The 23,560-nt window shown below is 35.1% G+C and overlaps 3 protein-coding genes across 3 annotated transcripts; 2 read left to right on the top strand and 1 right to left on the bottom strand.

The window, feature by feature from the left end:
* Window positions 1-44: 44 nt before the first annotated feature.
* Window positions 45-6,043, top strand: LOC130636717 (uncharacterized). The gene is made up of 11 exons (XM_057446537.1): window positions 45-180; window positions 320-381; window positions 842-882; window positions 1,662-1,863; window positions 1,964-2,196; window positions 2,348-2,515; window positions 3,735-3,895; window positions 4,128-4,288; window positions 4,706-4,840; window positions 5,489-5,550; window positions 5,909-6,043. Exons 1-11 carry the CDS (start codon window positions 65-67, stop codon window positions 6,002-6,004), a joined length of 1,437 nt encoding a protein of 478 aa, XP_057302520.1. The 5' UTR covers window positions 45-64; the 3' UTR covers window positions 6,005-6,043.
* Window positions 6,044-7,107: 1,064 nt separating this feature from the next.
* Window positions 7,108-17,189, bottom strand: LOC130636714 (uncharacterized). Its single transcript, XM_057446532.1, has 16 exons — window positions 16,870-17,189; window positions 12,351-16,095; window positions 11,902-12,116; window positions 11,485-11,527; window positions 11,046-11,098; window positions 10,864-10,909; window positions 10,292-10,480; window positions 10,159-10,211; window positions 10,036-10,087; window positions 9,650-9,808; window positions 9,110-9,350; window positions 8,797-8,942; window positions 8,502-8,557; window positions 8,354-8,390; window positions 8,127-8,265; window positions 7,108-7,827 (listed from the first exon to the last, which is right to left on the bottom strand). The coding sequence occupies exons 2-16, from the start codon at window positions 16,084-16,086 to the stop codon at window positions 7,569-7,571; spliced, it is 5,424 nt and encodes a 1,807-aa protein (XP_057302515.1). The 5' UTR covers window positions 16,087-16,095; window positions 16,870-17,189; the 3' UTR covers window positions 7,108-7,568.
* Window positions 17,190-17,339: 150 nt separating this feature from the next.
* Window positions 17,340-22,478, top strand: LOC130636716 (renin receptor-like). Its single transcript, XM_057446536.1, has 17 exons — window positions 17,340-17,461; window positions 17,629-17,690; window positions 17,795-17,923; window positions 18,390-18,477; window positions 19,012-19,055; window positions 19,146-19,268; window positions 19,508-19,567; window positions 20,090-20,186; window positions 20,278-20,357; window positions 20,520-20,573; window positions 20,703-20,774; window positions 20,861-20,938; window positions 21,277-21,350; window positions 21,456-21,573; window positions 21,662-21,733; window positions 21,894-21,968; window positions 22,046-22,478. Exons 1-17 carry the CDS (start codon window positions 17,422-17,424, stop codon window positions 22,226-22,228), a joined length of 1,449 nt encoding a protein of 482 aa, XP_057302519.1. The 5' UTR covers window positions 17,340-17,421; the 3' UTR covers window positions 22,229-22,478.
* Window positions 22,479-23,560: the final 1,082 nt, after the last annotated feature.

Genomic DNA, 23,560 nt, shown 5'->3' on the forward strand with positions numbered 1-23,560 from the left:
TAAATGTTGATTCAGTTGAACTAACATATTGATATCACATACAGTGTTAGACCATTACTTTTCAATGCATTCTTACTTTCCTTCTAGCGAGCAACAAGAGGGCAGAATGAAATTCGCACTTGTACTAAGCTTATTAACACTTGGTGGAGTACTCTCGCATTCATGGCTGAGTTGTCCCCCGTAAGAATCATTGATCTATTAATGTAAAAGGATGTATAAAGAGCAGAGTAGTAGTTACTCCGTACACCATTGTTCCCGAACGTTTAACGTCTTAATATGGCGTGCCTATTTGGGATATATAAACTTGTTTACTTTATAGTTCGTTTCATACCATGCCGACACGTGGAGGATTCTTCAATGGGCCTTGCGAACGATGGAGCAGTAAGTTCTTTTCCAATTCAAGAGATTGAAGTACGGTAAATAAGCATCTTTGCTCGTTTTAGGACAAAACAGGATCTACCAAACGGTTCGTTAGATTATATTTTTGCACTAGCTAAAACTGAGGCTCATAGACAATGAAGGATAGTCAGTGAGTCTCAACTTGGAAGCTTCTAACAAAGATAAAAACGAAAAAAAAACATGTCATCAGTAAATTTCTAGTTTTTACGGCTGCAACACAAGCGTGTGCCTAACAACACCAGAAAAATGCTTTAAATCAAGTTCCCAAAGAAAATACATGGCGTTGAAAGCGTATGGAAAAGAAAATCAATATTAGAACTGGTTATTTTTTATCTCACTCAACTATTTAAGCCCATCAGTTAAATTGAGCAATTGTTCGCCTGTCCTATGTTGTCCTGTCTGTATCAGATTTATTCACTTATCACATAATTTCTTATTTCAGGAGGTGGAAACACAAAAGTTAAAGCAGGTGACAGATTAAAGGTTGGTAAATGCTCCATATAGCGACCTCACGAAGCAAGGACGAGACAACCTACGAAATTATTATTCTTTTTTCAATGCGCATGGCAGATCAAAGTAAATTTTGATAGTAGCCATATTTGTTTTGATTGTAATTCACACTTTCGCTTTTTTTTCACTTTCCGTAATCAATTTTTGGCGCGCTTTTTATATGACAAGTTTTCATGAAAAGTTATTGACAACTTTGTTCCAGATAACCCAGTTCTTGTGTCGTGTAAGGTCCTTAATGTAATCACACACTGTTTACTCGAATAATTGATACTTAACATTAAACATATAGCCAGCTGGCACGCCAACGTCACAGAGACGTCGACACAACGTCGTGCTGCAGTATAAATCTAACGTCGGAAATTGCGATGTCTGACCGATTTCTGTTGAAGGCCGAAATCCGACGTCGAAAATTGCAACGTTCGGCCAACATCGGTTAAAGATCGAAATGGGACATCGGAATAAGCGACCATTAAGCAACGTCGAGGCAACGTCGTTCGACGTCGCGTCGTAGTCACGACCATACACCGACGTCTACACAACGTCATGTGCCTACTGACAAATAAAAAAAACAGAAAAGTTTATTTTTTACATTACAAAGCAATTTCCAAAATACAGTCTTTTTCGAGGACTCTATTCTTTAAGCGAATGTCCCTTTTTTGACGATGCTATTTTAAAGACATGCTCATTCGAGTAAAATCGATAATAAAGTTACATTTTTGTGAAGTAAACAATTGTTCCCTTCACCCTCTTAGGTTGGATGGACATCAAACAATCATGCTGGAGGATTTGTTCGTTTAGCTCTTGTACCTGAAGGGCAACACAAAAGTAACAAAAATTTTGAACAAAATGTTTTAAAAGTTGCTTGTTATGGTAAAGACCAACGTCCTGGTGGATCTCGGTATGGTGATTGCATTCATCCATGTAACACAAGACCTGGATGTGAATATCAGTCAGGTAATTGACTTATGAGCCACATTCTCGATCTATTCTTGGTAAAATAAGGCCATTTCTTTAAAAAAAATATCTGATTGAGTGTTTGGCCGACTTATTGCAGATATATCCGACGTGGAGAGGTACGACACAACCATAACCGTTCCAACAAACCTCAAAGATGGAGTGTACATTCTTCAATATACTGGTCTTGTTGGAAACGCTGTGAAACCCTACTTTAGTTGTGCTAAACTTACGGTAACCGGAGGTGACCCATCATTGAATTGCAAATTAAAAGAAGCCCCACCAATGTATAAATGTCACCGATCAGGAGGGCCACCAAGGTCCAAAATAACGGTAAGTATTTGATCAAAACAATGCGTGGCCAACAATTTATTGAATTTCATCAGCAAGTTAAACTGTAATGTCGTTGTAATATTTTTTGTATATTTCTCATAAACTTTCTTAAGCAGAAAGTATGTAATTTTTTGTAATGTTTTTACTTAAGACCGGTATCAAACGAGGAGAATTTTGTTATCACAAAGATAAAATTGGAGGTATTGATGATCGCATTAGAGAAGTTCCGATCAACGTAGATTGTGATCCTAGGATAACATGTGCTAATTCCATCAGTGAAAAGAAATGCTCCGCAGCACCAGGAATGAAGGATATCAAGGTAAAGTTTTGATCCTCTTTCTCTACCTCTACCTGCATTTCTCTACCTCTACCTGCATTTCTCTACCTCTACCTGCATTTCTCTACCTCTACCTGCATTTCTCTACTTCTACATGCATTTCTCTACCTCTACCTGCATTTCTCTACTTCTACCGGCATTGTGTTATATGATCATTCCCGAATTAGTCTTTTTTTTCCCACTACTTGTCGTTCTCCTTCCTTATTACAGTCACCGTCTTTTTCGGCTTTTTTCTTCCCACCTTAATCTCCACCGCCATCTCCTCCTCCATCTTCTTCCTCCCATTCTCCTTCTCCGCGTCTTTTTTTACTTCTTTGGTTTATTGAATAATATAACTATTATCATGTCATGAACAAACGAGTTTAGTCTAGGCTACATTTCGACAACTACAGCTGTCATCGACGGGCAATGATCGTAATCATCTTTGACTATTTATTATTTGAAGAGATAATCAGAGGAACGGAATTAACCAATCAGATCACAGAAATTAAAGTAATTAACTTTTTCACGGACCCAGATTTTAAATGAGATTACGGACCATAGCTGGAAGAATGATCATTTTATTGACTGGTACAATAAAAAGATCATAGACCGAGAGTCTGGTTGGACAGCAAGAAAAGTAAAAGAAACCATAAATAGTATAGACAGAAATACTCATATCAATAGTATTTCCTATAAACTTTCAGAAATTGTCTGCACTTCGAAAAGCGAGCGTTTAGAAAAACGTGCAAAAATGGTTCGGAACAAACGTAACAAAAAGCGAACTTTTAGAGAAAAGAAACGTAATATAAAGGAAACTTTTAGAAAAAGGAAAGATTTTAATCAATCTATTGCTTCCACCTGGGTCCGTGAACACGTTAATTACTTTAATTGCTGTGCTCTGATTGGTTAATTTCGTTCCTCTAATTATCTCTTCAAATAATAAATAGCTAAAGATGATTACGATCATTGCCTGTCGATGACAGCTATAGCTGTCGAAATGTAGCTTAGAATAATCTCGCTTGTTCATAACATGATAATATTTATACTATTGAATGACAATGACTGAGCAGATAAGTGGTAATATTTCTTTTAAAATTCTTTGGTTTAATCTTCATCATTGATAAAACTTCCTAATCTTCTTTTTTGTATTTGATTTCTATTTTTTCTAAACTTGTTCTTGTTGTTTCTCGAAATAAACACCATTTCTATTTTATGTTAGAATGCATGGGATCCAAAACAACCTAACTGTGGCAATGTGCAGCCCCCACCTCCACCCACTTGTGATGATAAAAAACAAAATCAAGGTGAAGATGATGTGGACTGTGGTGGTCCGTGTAAACCCTGTCCAACTGCTGGGCCCAATACTGGTTTATATCATTCGTAAGTTATTTGTTGTTAAAAAAAAGTTGGAAACTCCAAAAATGCCTCTATTAGAATCTCCTTCTAACTTATTCGATTATTTTTTTTTCGTTGACTTGTTACATTTCATTGGGGGTTGTGAATTCTGTTCTCCTTACAAAATTTAACTCCGTAACGCAAATTTCTAGTATGGACATCGAGTGTATCAGAAAAAATGCGAAAAACTTCAACTCTATCGAAATGTTTTTCTTAGTAAAATTGACCACAAAATAACTCAATGGGGTAGTGGAAACATCAAGATATACATCAGTAAAGACGTTCCAAGAGACTGGCAACTAACTGTGCAATACAGTGTACCAATTAAGATTGGAGCCATCTGGGGAGGTGGAAGAAAGTCTGGTCAAAATGAAGGCGGTGAGCAATTCTATTCCCGTATTTTGCGGACTTAGTCAAAACCTGAGGTACGTGTTATTCTGCACAAAAACGAAAACAAAAACGTAATAGTGATAGTACCTCTATAATGAAAACAAAGATTTATTTCTGTTAACGAAAGTTACGGAGCATAATATAAAACCTTATAAATTCCTGAACCATAATAGGTTTGTCATTTAAGAATCCAACACAAAATTGACGAAAGCAACAAATCAAGTTGCTACATATTTAGACAAAAACAAAGAATCTTTGCTGATTATTTAAGAAAGCACTAATTAACAGTGCCCAGAAATTTTTATTGAGGTGGAAAAAAATAACCTTGTCAACAGTGCTTTTAGTTCTATTGCGAAATAGCTGAAAAGAAAATTTGTTAGGTAGTCATTTTTTTGCCCATTTTAGGAAACATTATCAAATTCCGACGGAATAGTTGGAACAAGTTACCAAAGAAAGGTGACATCATATCGATCGGATTTAACAGCGCGAAAGGACGCGAAGGAGAATTGACTCCATTAACCATGCTTTTTGAAATCGATGGTAAGTAAAAGTTAAAAGAATGTAGGTTGGTAGTATATTTCATAAAAAAACATTTTTTGCTGACGTCTTCAAAAAATGACGCCATTTTTTAAAAAAAACTGCATAATGGGATAATCGAGCCCTTGTAGGGTTATAAACTACTAACTAACTCTCTCCAATCTTGAGGCAGTCACTACAAATTTCCTAGTTTTCATTTTTAATAACGAAACACCAAGTAAACTTATTTTTCTTTAGACTTTTTCTGTTTTGTTACAAGTTTCCTAATTACACAATGTAATTTGGATTTTATGAATAAAAACGAATGCCAGGTGTTTTGAATTTGCTTTTCGTATTTTTATTGATAAAGATAAGATCAGATTACTTTACCTCGGTTTGTCAAAAAACTTACTGGCTAGTTCGCTACGAACGAATGAATTTGTGTGCCTCGTGGTTCACACAAGTTTGCAAAAGCTAGCGTTACGGTACCGATTAGGATGGCTCAACAATTCTATGACATAAAATCATATTTGCTTTTGGGCACAATTTATCCAAAGGAAGATATTAATTTCATCACGATTTTGAACTGCACAACTTAAACTTATTATAAATTAAGATACAAGAATAAAATTTGCGTAAAAGTATTAAAATTAGATTTCTGTATTTTATTAGAACCAAGTGTCGTGAAACGCCATCTCGGTTCATTAGGACCCAATCCCCACAACGCATGTGGTGTAAGTATCATTTAGTGTTAACAACTTATGTTTGTCACGATACACCACAATCTTCTTTCAGCCCCCTCTCTTTAACGAACCACTTTTTTATAAGCTAGCTCCAAATCTAGAAGCATCCCCTATCCTCATAGACCTTGTTCAATAAGGCAATGATAGATACCTAAACTATATTATGTTAAAAATTCTGTTATTTTTGCCACCCCCTCCCACTCTGCTTATTAGCCCCTAAAATTGAATTGTAAGTGTTTTCTATATACAACATTAAACAACGAAGGATAACTTATCTTTTTATCTCCCCGATGTTGTAACATAGCTTCTAAACAGAAATTCACTGATGTATTTTTATTTTACGTTCCAGGAATCAAGATGTAAACATGGATACGAATGTGTCACTGAAGTGGAATCACCATGCAAATCACGTGATTGCATAAAACAATACTGTCAGAAATTGTAAAAACTAACAAAAGGAGAAAATAGATTTAAAAAATCTTTATCATCTTGTAATTGCATGATATAAAACCAGATTTCTACTCGTCTACTTTCGTTTTTTGAACCCGCAGAGCATGTGTTTGCAACTTTACAATCAGGTTTTCAGCATTACCAAAACTATCTTGGATTAGTGTGTTTCAGATTTCAACAACTTTTTGACTTAAAGTCTGCATATTTTGCCTAATTCACCATGACGTCACAATTTAACGACTAAAATACTGCTTCAGGATTTAAGATTTAATTATGCTGTATATATTATGACAAAAAAATTTAAAGAAGTCAAAGAATTTGCATTGGCGCTTTGTTAGTGCATTGATATTTAAAAAGTTTAAAAGTTTTCAATGATATTATTCCGTCCACACCCTTAAATTTTTGGTGATAGCAAGTTAGGATCTGCTCCGCAATTTACAGTAAAATTTCGTGAGTAATCACATACATTCAAAATAAGGTGAAAAAGAAGGTTTAATCTGTTTCTAGTGCTCTATCAGTTCATAAATTAACTCTTCCCTTGACAGGATCAATAGTCCTGAAAAAAGGGCATATTCTTCTGAAAAGGGAAAATTCTGATGCTTTTTTTGAATTCCTGTGCATTGGGTTTCAAATGAAACTTCAGACCATTTCTAAAACTAAATTCCAAACTCCTTTGCTAAACATACCTCCACTGGTGTCCTCCACATACGTTTTGCCAAACACACTTCGATTGTTATAACAGTCGAAGAAAATGTCAACAGAATTTGGAAGAAATTCATCTCTGCTGAGAAATCAACACACGTTGCGACCTTTTCTAAGGCTACTGTTCTGTTTTATTTCTGATCACACTTAGAATATTCTTCGTCAATACGACTCGAACCCTTTAAATATTCTTCATCAATACGACTTCAACCCTTAAAATATTCTTCGTCAATACGACTCAAACCATTAAAATATTCTTCGTCAATACGGCTCCAACCATTAAAATATTTTGTTTTATAATATGACTTGAACCCTTAAGACTATCTTCTGGTATTCAACCATGCATACAACATTTTGGAACACGTGTCCGTGTTCTGTATAAAACACAAAAAGAAATCTCCAATAACTATCATTATAATAATAGTAATAAAAAAGAAAAAATGAGTGAATAAATTAATATAATATGACACTACAAATAATATATAATAACAACAAAACACAAGATTTAGTAATACATATCAACCTCGTTTCCAGGGCTATTTTTCTCTTTCTGACAATCTCGGACGGCTATTTCTTCTCGCCGTCCGAGATTGTCAGAAAGAAAAACAAAGAGACCTGGGGACGAGGTAGTAATATATATTACCACAGACACCAGAAAAAAAATTCAAAATGCGAAGCCATTTTATTATTTCGGCGATCTACGTTGTTTAAAAAGATAATAAATAGTATAAAAATGTCAAGAAAGATTTACATCTTACGCATGTGATGACGTCACACGGTGAAAGACAGACAAAATAATTCGTCATGACACATAATTTTATGACGTCACAGTATTCTTACGTCACAACCAAACAAAATTACGTCACTTTCTGAACTTTCAGGCCCATTAACTTTCTGAAAGTGTATTGTCCGATAAACACCAACTCGACGATTTCTTCTCCTTTAGAGCTACCACTTGGTACATCAGGAACATGCGACAAAGTATTTTGTCGGACGTATTGTACAAATTTGTCGTACGTCAGTAAACGTGTTTCAAATTTGTGGTGTTTAAGAAGGGTATTACGCGAGATATTCAGTCGTTGCAGGATATCAGAAATGATAAAATAGTTTTTGTATCTGGAACAGAAAGATCAGATATCATATAAGGCGAAAAGCAATTCTGCAGAAGCAAGGACTATAAAACAGTCTGTATGTTCCCTCTCTAAATTTAGGAAAGTCTAAAATAAATTTTTTATTAATTTCCTGAAAAAAACATACAACACCCATGTAATTTTCTGTAAATTTTAAACATTTAGATAAATAGATCATGCTCCTCAATGAATGAAAGAAAATCGTAAGAGAATCACAAAAATACCTATCCAATCACGTATAAATTCATTAACTGCTTTAAAAACTTTTTAAAAAAATAAATTTACCCCAAAACTACGTCGTCTTCGTTCGTGTACGGCAAATAATATGACGGTGGCATGGGACGGTTTCCCATCAGAAATTCGAAAGGTAACAGTTGTTCGTCTTCCGGTAAATCGTCAAATATTCCAGTGCAATCGTGCTTATCTAAATGATAATTTAGTAAACAGACGAACAATAGAAATTTATATCTGTTTAGTATAAAATTCAAATATATCATATCATATATTCTCACCTAGAGCATCGCATGAACTTTGAAACTGCCAACCATACTAAAAAAACAGCGAAAGTTAGTCAGAGATATGAAGGGGTGTTATGAGAAGAACGGAGAGGTGTTTTAATACGCTATTAACGATAACAAACGCAAATTTATAAATACTAACCTCGCTTTTAGTTAAGTCTCGTTTCTGTTTTACGTCCGTATTCTCTTCCATATGTGCTGGAAAAACAGTTTTAAGCAAGATTAAACGAACTATGCTATTGTGGAAGCAAGAGAAAAACAGAAAAGCAAAGTCGATATTTTGATGTGTCTATGGATCTTCTTCACACGCATATTGCACCTTCAAACTGCAATGCAATAATTAGAAACACGACATTTCGTTGTTGTAATTATAATCTATGTGAGAACTGTCTACAAAAAAATCACTCGCATGATGACTTAAAAAATAAAATAAATACCGTTAAGAAAATTTCGAATCTGAGGTGTTTTAGCAATGTCGATCGGCAACGCACCAGTATATGACCTAATACTTGGGTCGGCGCCGTACGCCAGAAGTAATCGCAGCACGCGAATGTCTCTCCTTTCAACAGCGTCGTGCAGTGGCCTAAATGGATCAGGAGCCAAATAATATATAACAATATCTCTTTACTGCGTAAATATGCCTAACCTATATGTTATTACCAGAATATACTTTGGTTAACGTGTAAACAATTTAAGCTGTACAATTTCCCTCTCTTGACTTTGCGGCACACAAAAAGTAATGCATCTTACCGAACACCCGAATTTGAGGAACAGTTTGGATCTGCTCCGAACTTTAACAACACTTTAACGACTTCAGCTTTCCCATAGGCGCACGCTTCGTGTAACGCTGACCAGCCGGCGTTATCTTTAGCGTGCACGTCAGCACCTTTTTGAATTTGTAATTCAGCGAGATCATGGTAGCCCAGTCGTGCAGCCTTGTGTAGCACGGTCTCTCCAGTGTTGCGGTTAACGTTCAAATAACGCTTGTGTTCTAAAGAAAGACGGTCAGGTTTTTACATGTCGGAGCGTTATCAAAAATATGTCGGCATTTTTTCTGCTAAAACTGTTATATACACAAACAGATTTATTCTTTCAACAAAAGAAAGCTTCAGAGATAACATATTCAGGACATCGTTTAGTGTTTATTTATTTCTGTATTTTACTTGTGTTAGTGGACGAGAAATATTTACTTAATAGATGCAAGGCAACACCAAATAAATATTTCAGCCTTTAGGTTGTAGCACGAAACCTGGTACGGTCTCGAGGAGGTAAAACAGTCATAACTCTTACTTGATAACGACTCGAATTCTTTCTGCACCGTGTTTGATGCTTCTGCTAACTTTTCCTCTTTGTTTTCGCCTTCTTGTACAATTACCTTTTTCGTTTCGTTGCCAACTTTTGCGACTACCATCAGAGGAAAATCGCGTTTCTTTATTTTATCCCGATCTTCTGCAAAAATACGTGTGATAAAAAACAAAACAAAAAATAATCGACAACAATATAATACAGATTCTGAAGTGATGTGGTGCACATATTAAAAGCATGATAATGTGTAAACATTTGACACGTGAGATGGAGGGTGTATATATTCGACTTAGCAGTAAATAGTCGACGTATAAGTGTTTTACCCATGCAAGTGTTCATATTTCGCTACGCACAGAGCAGAGTAATCTCACCTGACGACGCGTGTCTTCGAGTCCTTGAATCAAAAACAATCGGTGTAAAATCCTATATAAAATAACATACAATAAAATAAAAATATTTAGTTAAAAACGCTGGCAAAAATCTCAAAGCTATACCTTAAAACCATGATATTTTGGTACTAGCAAGTATTCCTTCTTTTGAACGGGCGCTAAAATGACCAAAAAATATAACTTACAACATATAAAAAAATACGTTTAAAGTAAGTTCAAAATTTCCATTGAGTCTTACCTGTCGGAGTTTTAGATGATGACGGCTTAACCGTCGGCGTTTTGGATGTTGACGGTTTATTTGTCGGCGTTTTCGCTATTGGCGTCTTATCTGTTGGTGTTTTCGCTGATAGATGTTTACTGCTTGGTCTCACATTTGATTGATGTGAAAAACCGGCTATAACAACCGCATTTTCTTTGTTTTTTTGAGCTAAAGAAAAGATAAAGGGTCAATTTTTCTCTCCGCAAGAGAGTGAAGGGGGGCGCAGGAGAGTGCAGCGGTACATGCTACATAGCCGACACCTGACGAAAGTAAACAAATCTTTTAGGCTCCCAGCCACATTTCCTGTCAATACGGAAAACGACTTCTAAACATTTGTAAATATTATTTATATTAATGGGTTAGTTAACCATCTGTAAAACGTTGCTTCCTTAAAATTTCCATGTTTCCATACATTGCACATTTCTTTCCTTTAACGGCGCCCACTATGAAGAGGCTTGAATGTAACTATAAAGGTTGTGGCAGTGTGCTACAGAAACAGATTTTTCTATGTGCAAACAGCATAGCTATCAGTTATTTGCTGTTATCCTTACCTTTGTTAGACAGATGTTTTCTAGCTTTGCGTAACAGTTCTTGCTCCTAAACGACATCATCAAATCAATAAGACAACGTATTAAACAACGTCTAAAAATCAGAATAACATGGGTAGCGACAATTTGTGCGTTCAAACAAACATAGGGGAAAATAAAATAAAAAACACACATATATATTTTACCTTTTTCTTCGAATTAGTTATTTTTGTTGAGCTTCCTTTCTTAGTAGCAGTTTCTGAAATAGAAGAAAACACGTACCCAAGCGTTTAATTAAAGTTTGACTTTTAGGGTGGGCGCTTATTCGAGTGGGGTGGTAAATCGATAGGGCAGTTTATTGAAAATCTAATTTTTTTATTATGTTAAAGGTTTTTTTTAGGAAACTACAATGGTTCTCAAATATGGAAACAGAATATATGTAGATGAAAATAAGGGGGGACGATTATGTTATGTTACGTACAGTTTATTATTTGTTCAAATGTTGAACGTGAACCCCCAAGGATTTGAATTCTTTACCAAAATTTCAATTCAAAGAGTGTTGTTAAACCATAAGCTCGCGTTCCGATTTATGATATTAAATGAGAGTTGACAACTAAACTAAAGTTTTAATAGGTTATCGTTTACCTTCTGAATCTGCTTCTTTTTTCGTTCTTTTTCTTGCTACGACCTGAATAACGGAAGAAGCAGAGGTGAGGAAAAATTAAAATGAGCTTAATCTTGTGCTCTTAAAAAGGCGAGCATTGTTGCTTTTTTTCAAGATGTAAATCTATAAACTTCCATGCTGATTGAGTTACAATTCCATCACACTGCTGCCCTCTTTTTTAACAAATACCTCTAAGCAAATACTTACTTTTTCAAATTTAATACTAACACCCCATTTAACGGTGCAGCGGATAATAAAGCAGGGCGTATTATAATTTTAGTGCAGTCAGTGCATTTAATGCAGTTTTTAATACAATGTGTCTAATGTGTTTAATTATTCTTTTACAGTTGATGGCGTTTAATAGAAGAAATATAATAAGCTAATATGTCATAACTCACCTCGTTACCAGACTCTCTGACTTTCACTTTCGTTCTTGTTTTTCCTGGCTGAACATTTACCTTCAACTTTTGGTTGCACTCCGACGTGGGTGATTTTACACGTTCCTTTTCGTATTCCATCTCAGCGAACCGAGCCAGAGCATAATGAAGCGCTCTCTCCTCACGACTTGACGGACTGATGACATCTGAACGCCCATCTACTGGCGACTGAGAATCTGAAAATAATCATGAAAATATGTATTAAATAAAAATCATGCAGAAGCTAAAATCTTGTGAGAACCATTTGTAGTGCATCTGATACAAAATCAGATTAGTTCATGTAAGAATGCAGGAGGTGTAAGCAACAAGTAAACTGCATTTCATCTTAAAGTTTTTAAGCGCTGTTTTTCTCTCAAAATTAACTCTCACAAAAAAATACAGTTTATAAGACTTTAAAGTTTATTTTTTACCTTTTAACCATGACTCGTTCCAGTGAGTATCCACGAGTTGATCAATTTCACGGGGACGTTTCTTTTTCTTTTGTTCTTTCTTTTCAGAGTCTTGGTTATGTTTGGCTTGCATCTCCACGTTGATACTAGCACTGTCATAAACACTGTCTCTTACATCTGTGTTTCTTTTCTTCTCTTGGTTAGCCGTTTTTAAAGACAGAGCTAACGCCATTTGCAAAGCGCGATCCTCTGCGGAGTTATACGGGTCTTTTGGATTCGCAAACTGCCGGGAGACAGGGCGGTTTCGGGACGATATCGCGGAAATGCTGCGCACTTTTGAGACTGGTGTTTCAGTTTTAATCAAAGGTGATTTTTTTGATATGTCAGTTTTAACTTCTCCTGCGACGTTAGGACTTATCTCTTCATTTTTTTCTACCTTAACAGTCGTTGCAATCGAAGTCGGAATGGTCATATCAAATTTTTTTAGCTGTTTTTTTCTTCGTTGCTCAGCTAATATCTCGTCAAATGTTTTCGGTCTATCTCGTACAGATTTCTCGGTAGCAGCGAGTGATGGCGTGAATGTACGTGACACGTTTCTACCTGTTTGTTTTTCAAAAGACTTTTTGTCAGACAATCGATCTTGTACGAATGGACGAGACTTTTTATCCTCAGCAAGTGGCGATTTTACGGATGTGAAAGACTTCAAAGAAAATTTCTCTAACAACCTTTGAGCAGGTGACTTGGTTTCCTTAACATTTTGCGGGATGTTGTTTTTAGCAAGAGCCGCCTGCTTCCATTTACGCAAATTATCGTCCATGAACAGTTTCTGCTTATTTCTCTCTACCACTAATGCATTGCGCAACGTGTATAAACCTTCCATGCACCGATCGAGCGCGCCAATTTGCTTCAAATGACTTTGAGTTCTTCGCATACGATCCAAGGCAAAGAAAGTTCGAGAGATTTTCTCAAATGAAGTCGGTGCTTCAGTGTACTCGCTTGGAGGAAAATCACAAACTGTTTTAACTCTCTTTATATTATTTATCTCTTCCTTATCGCTTGATTTTCTTTTATTATAATTTTTAACAGCCTTGCTCCCAGTACTTATACAGCTATCATTGTTTTTTAGCTGAGATTTAAACGTTTTCTTGGCCATTTCGTCACCAACCCTCTTATCAGTTCTTACCACACCCACTGTATCTTGTATTTTTGTACTTGTATTTTGTATGGACTTATCTCGACAATTTTCTTTGTTTGGCGAGTCGATGGTTAAATCAATCACTGTACTATTTGTATTTTTTTGCAAATTATTTTTTATATTATTGTAGGAAAAAACGTTTGAAATGACTGGCGTACTGGTAATCCTGCTGCCCCAGTTTTTCGTCATCGCATCAGACGTCACAAGGCTACCTGCAACAGGTTTGCATGACTTAGCTGCCCAAGTTGGTTTCCCTATATTTTCCTTGCAGACAGTTAGACTTATCGAGTCAGAATTTGTATTTGCCACAAAACTGTTTGCAGCAAGAGATTTATAATTTGCAATAGTTGGATATTGGGGCCCGTTGTTTTCTGTAGATTTTAATTTTCTGTTAGTTTCAAAAATGACGGTATCTTCGCGTAAGTAAGGTTTGATGCCATTTGTTCTTGCAGAACCAGAGTTTTGAATAGGTTGCAATTTATCGTCTTTCTTTAGTAGAGAATTCTCTCCTCCTTTGACAGAATCTGGCCACTGAAATTTCGTTGCATTTGATACTTCGCAACCAGAAGACGTTATAATTTGCGATGAAACAGATTTTGCCGCTAAAGAAATCTTAACTGGAGTTGCATTGTCAATTATCGGGTTTATTTTCGCTTGGATGACTTTTGAGTCCTGTATTTTCAGAGACATTGCGGTGGGAGGTAAGGAGGGTGCATCAGGTTTATTCTTCACGAGAGTACCGTTGGTGATAACGTAAGTGCCGTGCGTCGAACTATTAATATGAGTATGAAAGTCCTTTGGTAAAACGACTTTCTGCAAGTTTTTCGGCACATATTGTTTCGATGTGTTTGAGGCTTCACTCACCGGGATACACAAAGGCGATAGAGATGGTGTCGTAGATCTCACAGGCACTAAAGAAAAATTCTGCTTTGCTGTATTAATATTGCTGGCTGGAGATATGTTTGTTTCAAGACGGACGATTAATGGACCGTTGTTTCCCTTCACGTTCGGCGAAGATAAGTTAGCGCTTTTATTCGCGTTAAATACGTTTAATAACAATTTCTGTAAGTCTTGCTGTGAAACATTCGACAAGCTGGGAGATGACTGTTTAAATGATGTAATTTGATTTGCAGCTAGCGAGACAGGGATAAGTTTAACAACTTGCTTGCCTGGCAAAAAAGCATTTTTGACTTCTTGAACTTGTGTACTCTTAACTGGTATGGTAACGGGTTGGTTTTTACCTTGGGATGCAGCTGGCGTTTGTATCAGCAGTAAGGGTAGTTTATTTGGCACTGTCTTTTGAGACTGAGGTATGTCATTTGCACTCATAATCTGGCTTCCAACTCGTTGGTCTTGTATAGCTGGCTTTTGAGATTTGCGTGATGGAATTGGTAAATTTTGGTTCAAAACACTATGTTGGGAAGAAAGAGCGGTTTTTATAAAGGGCTGTGTTACGACCGTTGGTGTTTTATGGTTAAGCTGAACAGAATTGACTGCTTTGACATTACTTGGACCCGCCTCACGCCTTACGTGGGGAGGGTTTGAGACATTTTCTGCCTTACGAAATACAGTTTGAAAACTAGTACCCTCTATCTTAGATACATTTGACGAACTAAACTCCATAGAAGTCAAATCAATCGTTTTCGACGAAATGTTTGGTTGGCGGGGTAGCGTAGATGCAACACACGTCGCTAACCCTGCATTACGAGCTTTCGTAGTTACAACACACGTCGCTAATCCAGCATTACGAGCTGTCGTAGATGCAGCACACATCGAAAATACAGCTTCGCGAGTTGTCGATGTAGCACACGTCACTACTTCAGGTTTGCGAGTTGTCGTAGATGCAATACACGTCGCTACTTCAACTTTGCGAGTTGTCGTAGACGCAACACACGTCGCTACTTCAGCTATGCAAACTGCCGTTTTGTTTTCGTCCTCTATCGTATGAATTTTAGCGAAGTTTGTACCGCTTAGGCGATTATAAGAAAAGGGTGGAAATTTCGATACTGCGTAGTTCGACACAGGCATCGTAGTGGGAGGATCGTATTTTCGCTGCAAGACAGTATTTTCACTCGAAAAAACTCTTTTCGCACGTTGTGATAACGAACAGGCATTTGTGCTCATTGTACAAACGCTTACAGGACTGGTGATCGCAGAAGTTTCCGTGGTTATTGGAACTGCGATTGATATTGAAGTGGTAAGTGGGGCGGCGGTGGCGGCGGTTGTGCTGGTTATTGGAACCATAAAGGTTTTTAAAGTTGTGGCGGTTGAGGTTGGGGTTACTGGATTTTTACACTTTTTGTAACGGATATTTGAAGGTAATTCACCTGATGAATTATCTTTGGGTACTGAAACGTTTTTTGGCCTAGCAAAACTTTGTGATATATTTGAAGATATATGGTCTGTCTGATGCAAGGAAAAAGAATTATTTTTACGGAGAATTTGCTTGTCAAGTTCTGCTTGCAGCATTTGTTTTTGCTTTTTGAGAGCTTCTATTCTTTCATGTGTCGTAACGTTCCCATTTGACGGCTTCAGAGAAAAGGATGATCTGCTTACATCCATGACGCAGCCCTACGAAACAAACTCGATGCCTGCAACTAGGTCATTCAATCATACAAAATACCAAAAAACTTAAATTTAAATGCTGACTTAATGACTTTTCAGAAGTATAAAAAATTCGACAATGTAACGTAGCACGTGCGAGAGTTGATTTTACAAAATGTTGGATAAAACCTGGTTAATATCGCGTAACTTTCACGAGTAATGATTTTGACTACTCTTTGTTTTGAAAATTATGAAAACTAAAACAAGAACATGCACACAAAGTTGTGAGATCATATTCAAAATGGCGCCTGCATTTTGTACGCTTTGACAGATAATTTCGTTACTAAACTGATTTTTAACTTTTTCTGAATTTTCTAACCATTAAATAACTATCTTGATACAAAATAAAACATTAATAATTCATACAAACAAAAAACAACGTAGCACAATGTAGCTGCAGGACAACACTGCAATCACAGAACGATAACGTTCTACGAGTATATTAACCATTTGTGTAAAGCACAGGTCGTTGTAAGACATTTAAAACGTAATTATATACTTTTTACATACTTGTTTGATAGACACAAAGATGCGACGACCAGTATTGCTAGCAACATTAAACTAAGGGGGAATTTTTAAGAGGTATCCAGACTAGCTTCATCGTGAAAAACGGGGATTTTAGTCACATTTGGTAATGTTAAAGCAGTTTATTTTAGAGAAAAACAACTAAAATTAACCATTATGATGTTGGGGTAGATGTGTTGTCCAACAAGATAGCACATTAAGTAAATTTTCTCTTACGTTTGGAGTAAAGTTTCACTTGTGTATATGGGCCTTCCTCCAAGATTTGTATGCAGACCTCGGCAATTTTCTTCACTCTTATATCTCAACAATGAGAAAACACATGCGTGATAGAGTATAAGTAAAGAGAAATCGATCCAATTCTTGAATTTGTTCTTTAATATAGGTCCTACAAATTTAAAAACTTCGCCATGTCGTATCGCTAGCTTGTGCTTGAAGTTTGCTTGTCTCGATGATTCAACAAAAAGAAATAAAATAAAATAGTACGGAGGTCTGATTTCCCCTTTTACAAAAGAATAAAATATATTATAAGATACATTTAGCTCTGATCTAAAATATATTATAATTTTTTATATCTTCTTAATATTTATAACTTTATAAGTTATCTTGTTTATAGTTTAGTTAGAATCTTTATCTGCTATAATCAACTTGTAACCCCCTGCTATTTTTAAAAAAAAGAAACATTTTAGCCGACTCGATTGAAACCACAGGAGCTCCAACCCCAGCAAAAGAATTTCAAAAGGATAGCCGGCTAAGGTGAAAATCGACGATATGGCTTTTTTGAAAGTTATTTTGGCAACATTTTGTTGCTGTAAGCTAAGATTATTTCTTTAAATTAATTACCTAAGGACTTGCATATATCTTTTGTTTATACGTCCTTTACCTATTTGGTGTTTTACATGTGGCTAGGTAGCTACAACTAGAGGGCTATCCGGAGAGCTACCCTAGAGCTAAACCGTTTTCTTGAATTTCTTCTAGTTGCTGTCACGAGTGCTGACTTAGTGGGAAAGTTTATATTTCATGGAAGCGATATTAACCAGGTATTTATTGCATTCTACGCTGGAGATGTTGGTAACTTGAGATCTCTAACCAAAATCATATAGCTAGCTATCTATATAAGGATATGTTTTTGTTTTTCCTTCAGGAAAATGTACCTACCTTATCAGTTCTACACCAACCAGATTCTATCCAGTTTTCACCAAACCCTGGACCAATACCATCCAATGAAGTTTCTAGTGTGTTATCACTCTCGCTAGGACTGTCTATAGACAAGGTTGGTGTCTATGAAATTAAATGTATATAATGATTTGATTTTGTGTGTGTTTTGTTTTGTGTGATTTGTTTTGTTGTTCTGAACCAGATAACGCTCCTCTAAAATTGATTAAACGTAGTTCTGCTGATGTTTCTGAACAGAGTGGGTCTACATTTTTTTATATAAAACAATATAATTATATACTTGATCTCTTATACTCTCTATATTTATAAATATGAATATTAAATAATAAAATTTCCTTGTGTGTTATTTTGAAAAGTAAATACAAAAAACGAAAAAAATTATTTTTATATCTCTGCGTTTTGATAGATTTTATAGATTTTTTAGATTTTATTTTGTGAACATTGCAGGGGCTAAAAACATTACTTTTTTTGTAAGTTCAGACAATTGAAGTTTGATTTTAAGAATTTCAGGCGTTATGTGCTGGTTTAGTGTTGTGTGTATATTTTATAAACTATGTTTTTAGGATTTGAAGTGGTCAGGTTTGCAAGCAGGAAGTTTGTTTGATAGACCCAAAGCTGTTATGATGTTTTCTGTAGATAGTGTACCAAGAAGTATGCATTCCTTTTTCATAATTTAGCCACAATAAAACATGCAATCCATTATTTGCTAGAGTTAAATCAATTTTAAACAAAAGTTTTTGCTAAGATTTCTGAGGTAACAACTGATGGGGAGAACTGACCTGACAGAAGGGGCCGTCAAAATTGTCAAATCCTCTATAAACATCTAATATCTTAGGAAGCCAATATTTTAATGCAGGTTTCTTATTTTCCCAAAACCATACAAATGGTACTCAGATAATTTAAGTCCTTATTTGATCCGTGTGTAAATATTGTTCATCATATGGATTTATATAGAGAATTGGAACAACAATTTAAAACTTTTAGATTCTAATTGCAAAGAAGCTTTAGACAACTTTTTCCTAAATTTCAATTATTTGCTTCTTGGTTATTGTATTTTTAGTTAAATTTCCCTTAAAAGTTCACAATTTTGATGATATAGACTCTCCCCTCTTTGTAAATGGTCATTGTAGGTTGTTAACTTTTAGGTTTTTGAAAGTATGTTTTAAGATGATGATTTTTTTTCAGGTGCCAATTTAATGATGACCAAAGCAACATTTTCTATCCAAATGGTATATAACACTATTATGTTTCCAATTTCATCTTTTGCATGTTCAAATTAAATTTCATGAATTTATTAATATAAACATGTTGTTACATAGGTTGATGGTGATTCCAGCATTGCTGATTTCTATGGTTTATCAGCTACTTCATCTTTTCCAAATCATGTTAGCGCCATTTTTGATGGCAAGTCCACGACTGTCTCTGTTGCTGCTGATGCGAAGGTAATTTATCATTTTTTCGCATTTGAAGTTGTATATAAGTAGTTAAAGTGAGTGCAGATAACACACTTCTTTTTGTATGAAAAAAACTTTCATGACGGCTGAAGAAAGTGCAGAAAAAAATTATTTGGAGTTAGGTTTTCTCTGATAATCTACAGATTGATTAGTTTAATTCTGTATCTTCCTTCACATTGTTTCAGCTGAAAAGTTTCTTTTTGTGAATTTCACTCTTTCATTCTTAGATTTCAGCTGGTGGGTATAGTCAAGGCGATGCAAGCACCACTGCTTACTGGAGTGATATGGTAAGCAAAAATTGTGTTTGTTTATGAGCATGTTAAAGGTAACAACTAAGCTTGTGTTACAAATTTAGTGTTACCCCACAAAAAAAGAAATTGCAAAGGCCTTAACTCCGAGGCTCTTCTTCCCAAGAAACTGGGGTAAATGACACTCCTTTTTTTAAACCTTTAAATACAGTTGTATAAAAATAACTATTGATGGCTTTAAATGCTGCATGTCAATACATTCTTTGGTGTGAAAATAATCACATACCAACTTCAGAAGAGGCATGTCATTTTACATTTTTGCTCATCAAAATTACTAACGTGAGTTGAAAATATTCTAAAAATGCAGGTGTATTGGATGTGTAATTTTAGCCCAGGTCTAGGCTAAATGCCTAAGGAAGTTAGTGCAATAAGACATTTTGAAGGTTACAAAATATAATGAAGTGCAACCATACCACCTTTATTTTACTTACTACATCAGATCAAGATGTGTAAAGTTGCCTTTGCTGTTTGGCATAAACTAAATTTTAAATTTTCATATAGTCATCAAGTTGGAAAGTGATTAATGGAAATGGGGATACACATGAAACGTTATCTAAACATCAGATCTTAAAAAGGATACCTCTGGTTTTGCCTACCGGTGAGGATTTTTGCACAAATTAGATGAAGGCTTAGAATTTGTTGAAACTTGTGTGTTTGTAACTAAATTGTGAATACGATTTTGGTTACAGGATTCACATATAATGCAGAAGAAAATGTTGTTCCTGTAAACACGAAGGAGTTGCAGTTCAACTTCAACTTAGAAAGCAAGGTAAATATATTTTTCTACTTTTTGCTTTTGGTGAAAAAGCAAACTTGTTTGTTAGCTTGTGCGGTTTTATGTATGGTATACTCATTTGTTAGCGTGTGTAGTTTCAGAGGAAAACCACGATGCTGCAGTACAGTGTTAAATATAGTTACTTGTTTTATTTAGGCTGACTTCAACTTCTTCTCCGAGCTTGTTTACATTTTGTGGCAAGCAGAAGAGGTTGGATAATTTCATTTATTTTCATCCACTCTGCTCATTTTTCTTTATTTTCGAGTTCCTATCACTTTTTTTCCCGATCTTCTTATTAATATTATTGCTCGCTATTTAAGATTCTTTAATCTTTTCTAGATCGATGCAAACCGTAAAGGTGTGAAAGATGGTTCACCAGATGTATATTTGTTTGCTGTTTCATCTTTGAAGGTATGTCCCCAAATTTTTGACGTTTGACTTCAGAAATAAACAATAAGCTATGGTTAAAAGGAATGATCTTTTTGTTATCGTTGCAGGAATTGGAGTTACAGTATTCATCAAACTCGAAACAAGTCAAAGGTGCTCTTGCAATCTTGGAAAAGTTTATACCTAAGGTATATTGAGTTAGTCTCGTTTAAATCTATTTATTACAAAAATTGGATAAAATCTTTCTTTCCGCTTGATGAATAATCAACGAGCGGGTGGTATTTTTAATATTAGAGCTGTGTTTTAAGTTTTAATTTAAGCCCTAATAGACATTTCCCGAATTTATATGACAATGCTTGTTCCGAGAAAATGCGTGTAAAATGTGTATTTTAAGTTAAATAATAAACTCATACTGCAAAGCCATCTGCAACTGTTCATTATGCAAGATCTTACTGTTGAGAGATGTTTGTTTGTTTATTTTGGAGAAGGTGTTAACTGATGTGTTCACTCATCACTGTTCTTGTAGATTGTGAAGAATTTTGTTCAGCTTTACGGTGGAAATATTTTGGTTGCTGGTATTACTGTTCCTTCCGAATTAAGGTAGCAAAATCGATATTAATAATATATATTGACGATGCATTGTACATACCCCGTTTCTGTTCTGATAACGTCGTTTCTTCCCTATAACTTTTGTTTTGATTTCAGTTTTATCCAAGAAAAGAAAAAGGACGTCAACAACGTCATTTCTAGCCTGCAAAAACACCGTCAAAATTTTCACGACGTTGAGAATCTTATGCCAGAATTACATGCTGTTGACGAACTCGTGAGTGTGCTTTTTTCGTTGTATCAACAAAATATAAATTAAAATTTCTGTCTTCTACCTAAACATATTTTTTTTTGTATACTTTTAGGAACATAAAGCACGTGTTAAACTTTGCGAATCTATACAAGGATCGATTGCAAATTTTGGTGTTTCTTTACGGGTAACGAAAAGATATTTTTTTGTATTTTATGCAATTTGAACCTTTTGTTCAAAAGTATCCCTCTAGCAAATTTTCTGATCATTCTAACACTATGTTTGCGAATGTTTTCGATGTTATCGAGAAAGTTACTACAATGTGTGTATATTAATGTTTGTTATAGTTTAAATGCGCCAGTGAACCTGAAGTACATAAAGTTTCAAGACGTTCTCTGTTAGCAGCAACGGATTCGAAGAAGGTAAGAACTAACTTTCATTTACCTGCTTGTTAAAAACAAACACAAAATATTAAAAAGAAAACATCACTTATCTTTAGAAGGACCTCAATCTTAGCTCCAATTATGACGATATGTTTGCAGTTATCTTCAATATTTGGTTTTGGTTACTCGTTCTCCTTGCGCTATCTGTTTACGCTGTCTCATTAGCACTATGGAACATGGACCCTGGACGAGATAGTATTATTTATCGGTTAACTCAACAAAGAATTAAATCCGATTAATTTACATATCTACTAACAAATGATTAAAAAAAATTGACCAGTTGACCACAATTTGTCGTGGTTCATATTTGAATGTGATATGAATATGTCTTTCTGATTATTTCTTCTCTCCTTTCTTTTTTAATAAACATTCGAGTATTCCTTGTAAATTCACAAAAATGTTTTTTCTTCTTTTTTTCAATAGAAATTAAATTCTAAAATTTTGTTACACTTTTATTTTTTATGAAATATAACTTAAAATTAATTGAAATAGTTGTTATTGTTGTTGTTATTGTTGTTGTTGTTATTATTGTTGTTGTTGTTATTATTGTGGTTGTGGTAGTGTGTATGTATCATCACTTTCTATGTGGGCCGTGTTTTTGTAAAAACGGTTTGCTCACAGTCAGGCACTTCAAAATCTGCAAAATTTAGAAATTGCGTGGTTCACATAATAGAGGATTCTATAGAGTTAAGGGTCAGAAAGAACTTTTCTTCAAAATTTAATTTAAATCGTTTATAATGATAAACCTGGTTACATGTTTTATTGACTGCGTTTTCGAGGGTTTCGACGGTGTTTCTTTTTCTTTGTTTCTTTGTTCAAACAGTAGGTCAATTTTCTAAAATTTGTCAATCTTTGTTCCAAATACGACAATATTAATCAGGCATTTCTATGACGAAGAACGTGATTGTTCCATATTAGAAGCTGTTCTGCGATTTACAAGGATTTAAGCATAATTGCAACGGTAAGTTTTTATTTGCCTTGTTATGTCACATATCTCTTAATTGACATACCACGTCGTGTTGCTATGGTGATAGGCTTAATTAGTTGACGTGCCCTTAGTAGGTGTTTACCCACTCTAATGGGTCTAGCTCTCTATGGCTAAGTATTAACAGCCAGTCTAAGTTGAATGAAACACAAAACCTCAGAAAAAAATCGTAAGAAATTAAAATTTAATCAAGACATTCTCGAAATGATGCAAGGATCCCCCTCAAAAGAAAATCGTAAATCTGACACGGAAATGTACAAAGCTTGGACAAGATTTAAAATAGTGCCTGCTGCAATAGACCAAATTTTTAATGTCACCAGTTTTGGTTGGAAATAATTCATTGGGTAGATAAGTTGAAAGTTGAATCCAGAAATGCACAGATGAAGTTATGCTGAAATTCTAAGTACTTTTAACATCGACTAAAATTAGAGGTTAGTTTACAAATTAAAAGGCTTTTGTAAAAAGAATTTTAAGGGTATTAGACAAGGCCTCGAGGAAACAGAAGAGGATTTCCTTTAAATAAGATACATCCAGACTAAACCCTCAAAACAGGTTTCCTAATGAAAAAACGTATGTATGACTTTGC

Source organism: Hydractinia symbiolongicarpus, chromosome 3, assembly GCF_029227915.1.
Source record: "Hydractinia symbiolongicarpus strain clone_291-10 chromosome 3, HSymV2.1, whole genome shotgun sequence".
NCBI classification, from domain to species: domain Eukaryota; kingdom Metazoa; phylum Cnidaria; class Hydrozoa; order Anthoathecata; family Hydractiniidae; genus Hydractinia; species Hydractinia symbiolongicarpus.

Excerpts from the sequence above, each read along its gene's own strand:
- LOC130636717 (XM_057446537.1), top strand. The coding sequence starts at position 65 with ATGCATTCTTACTTTCCTTCTAGCGAGCAACAAGAGGGCAGAATGAAA. Across the intron at positions 382-841 it reads GCCTTGCGAACGATGGAGCA|GAGGTGGAAACACAAAAGTT; the intron begins GTAAGTTCTTTT and ends TTCTTATTTCAG. Across the intron at positions 883-1,661 it reads AAGCAGGTGACAGATTAAAG|GTTGGATGGACATCAAACAA; the intron begins GTTGGTAAATGC and ends TCACCCTCTTAG.
- LOC130636714 (XM_057446532.1), bottom strand. The coding sequence starts at position 16,086 with ATGGATGTAAGCAGATCATCCTTTTCTCTGAAGCCGTCAAATGGGAAC. Across the intron at positions 10,910-11,045 it reads TAACTAATTCGAAGAAAAAG|GAGCAAGAACTGTTACGCAA; the intron begins GTAAAATATATA and ends GATGTCGTTTAG. Across the intron at positions 8,266-8,353 it reads AAGTTCATGCGATGCTCTAG|ATAAGCACGATTGCACTGGA; the intron begins GTGAGAATATAT and ends ATTATCATTTAG.
- LOC130636716 (XM_057446536.1), top strand. The coding sequence starts at position 17,422 with ATGGCTTTTTTGAAAGTTATTTTGGCAACATTTTGTTGCT. Across the intron at positions 17,462-17,628 it reads TTTGGCAACATTTTGTTGCT|TTGCTGTCACGAGTGCTGAC; the intron begins GTAAGCTAAGAT and ends AATTTCTTCTAG. Across the intron at positions 20,574-20,702 it reads TTTTGTGGCAAGCAGAAGAG|ATCGATGCAAACCGTAAAGG; the intron begins GTTGGATAATTT and ends AATCTTTTCTAG.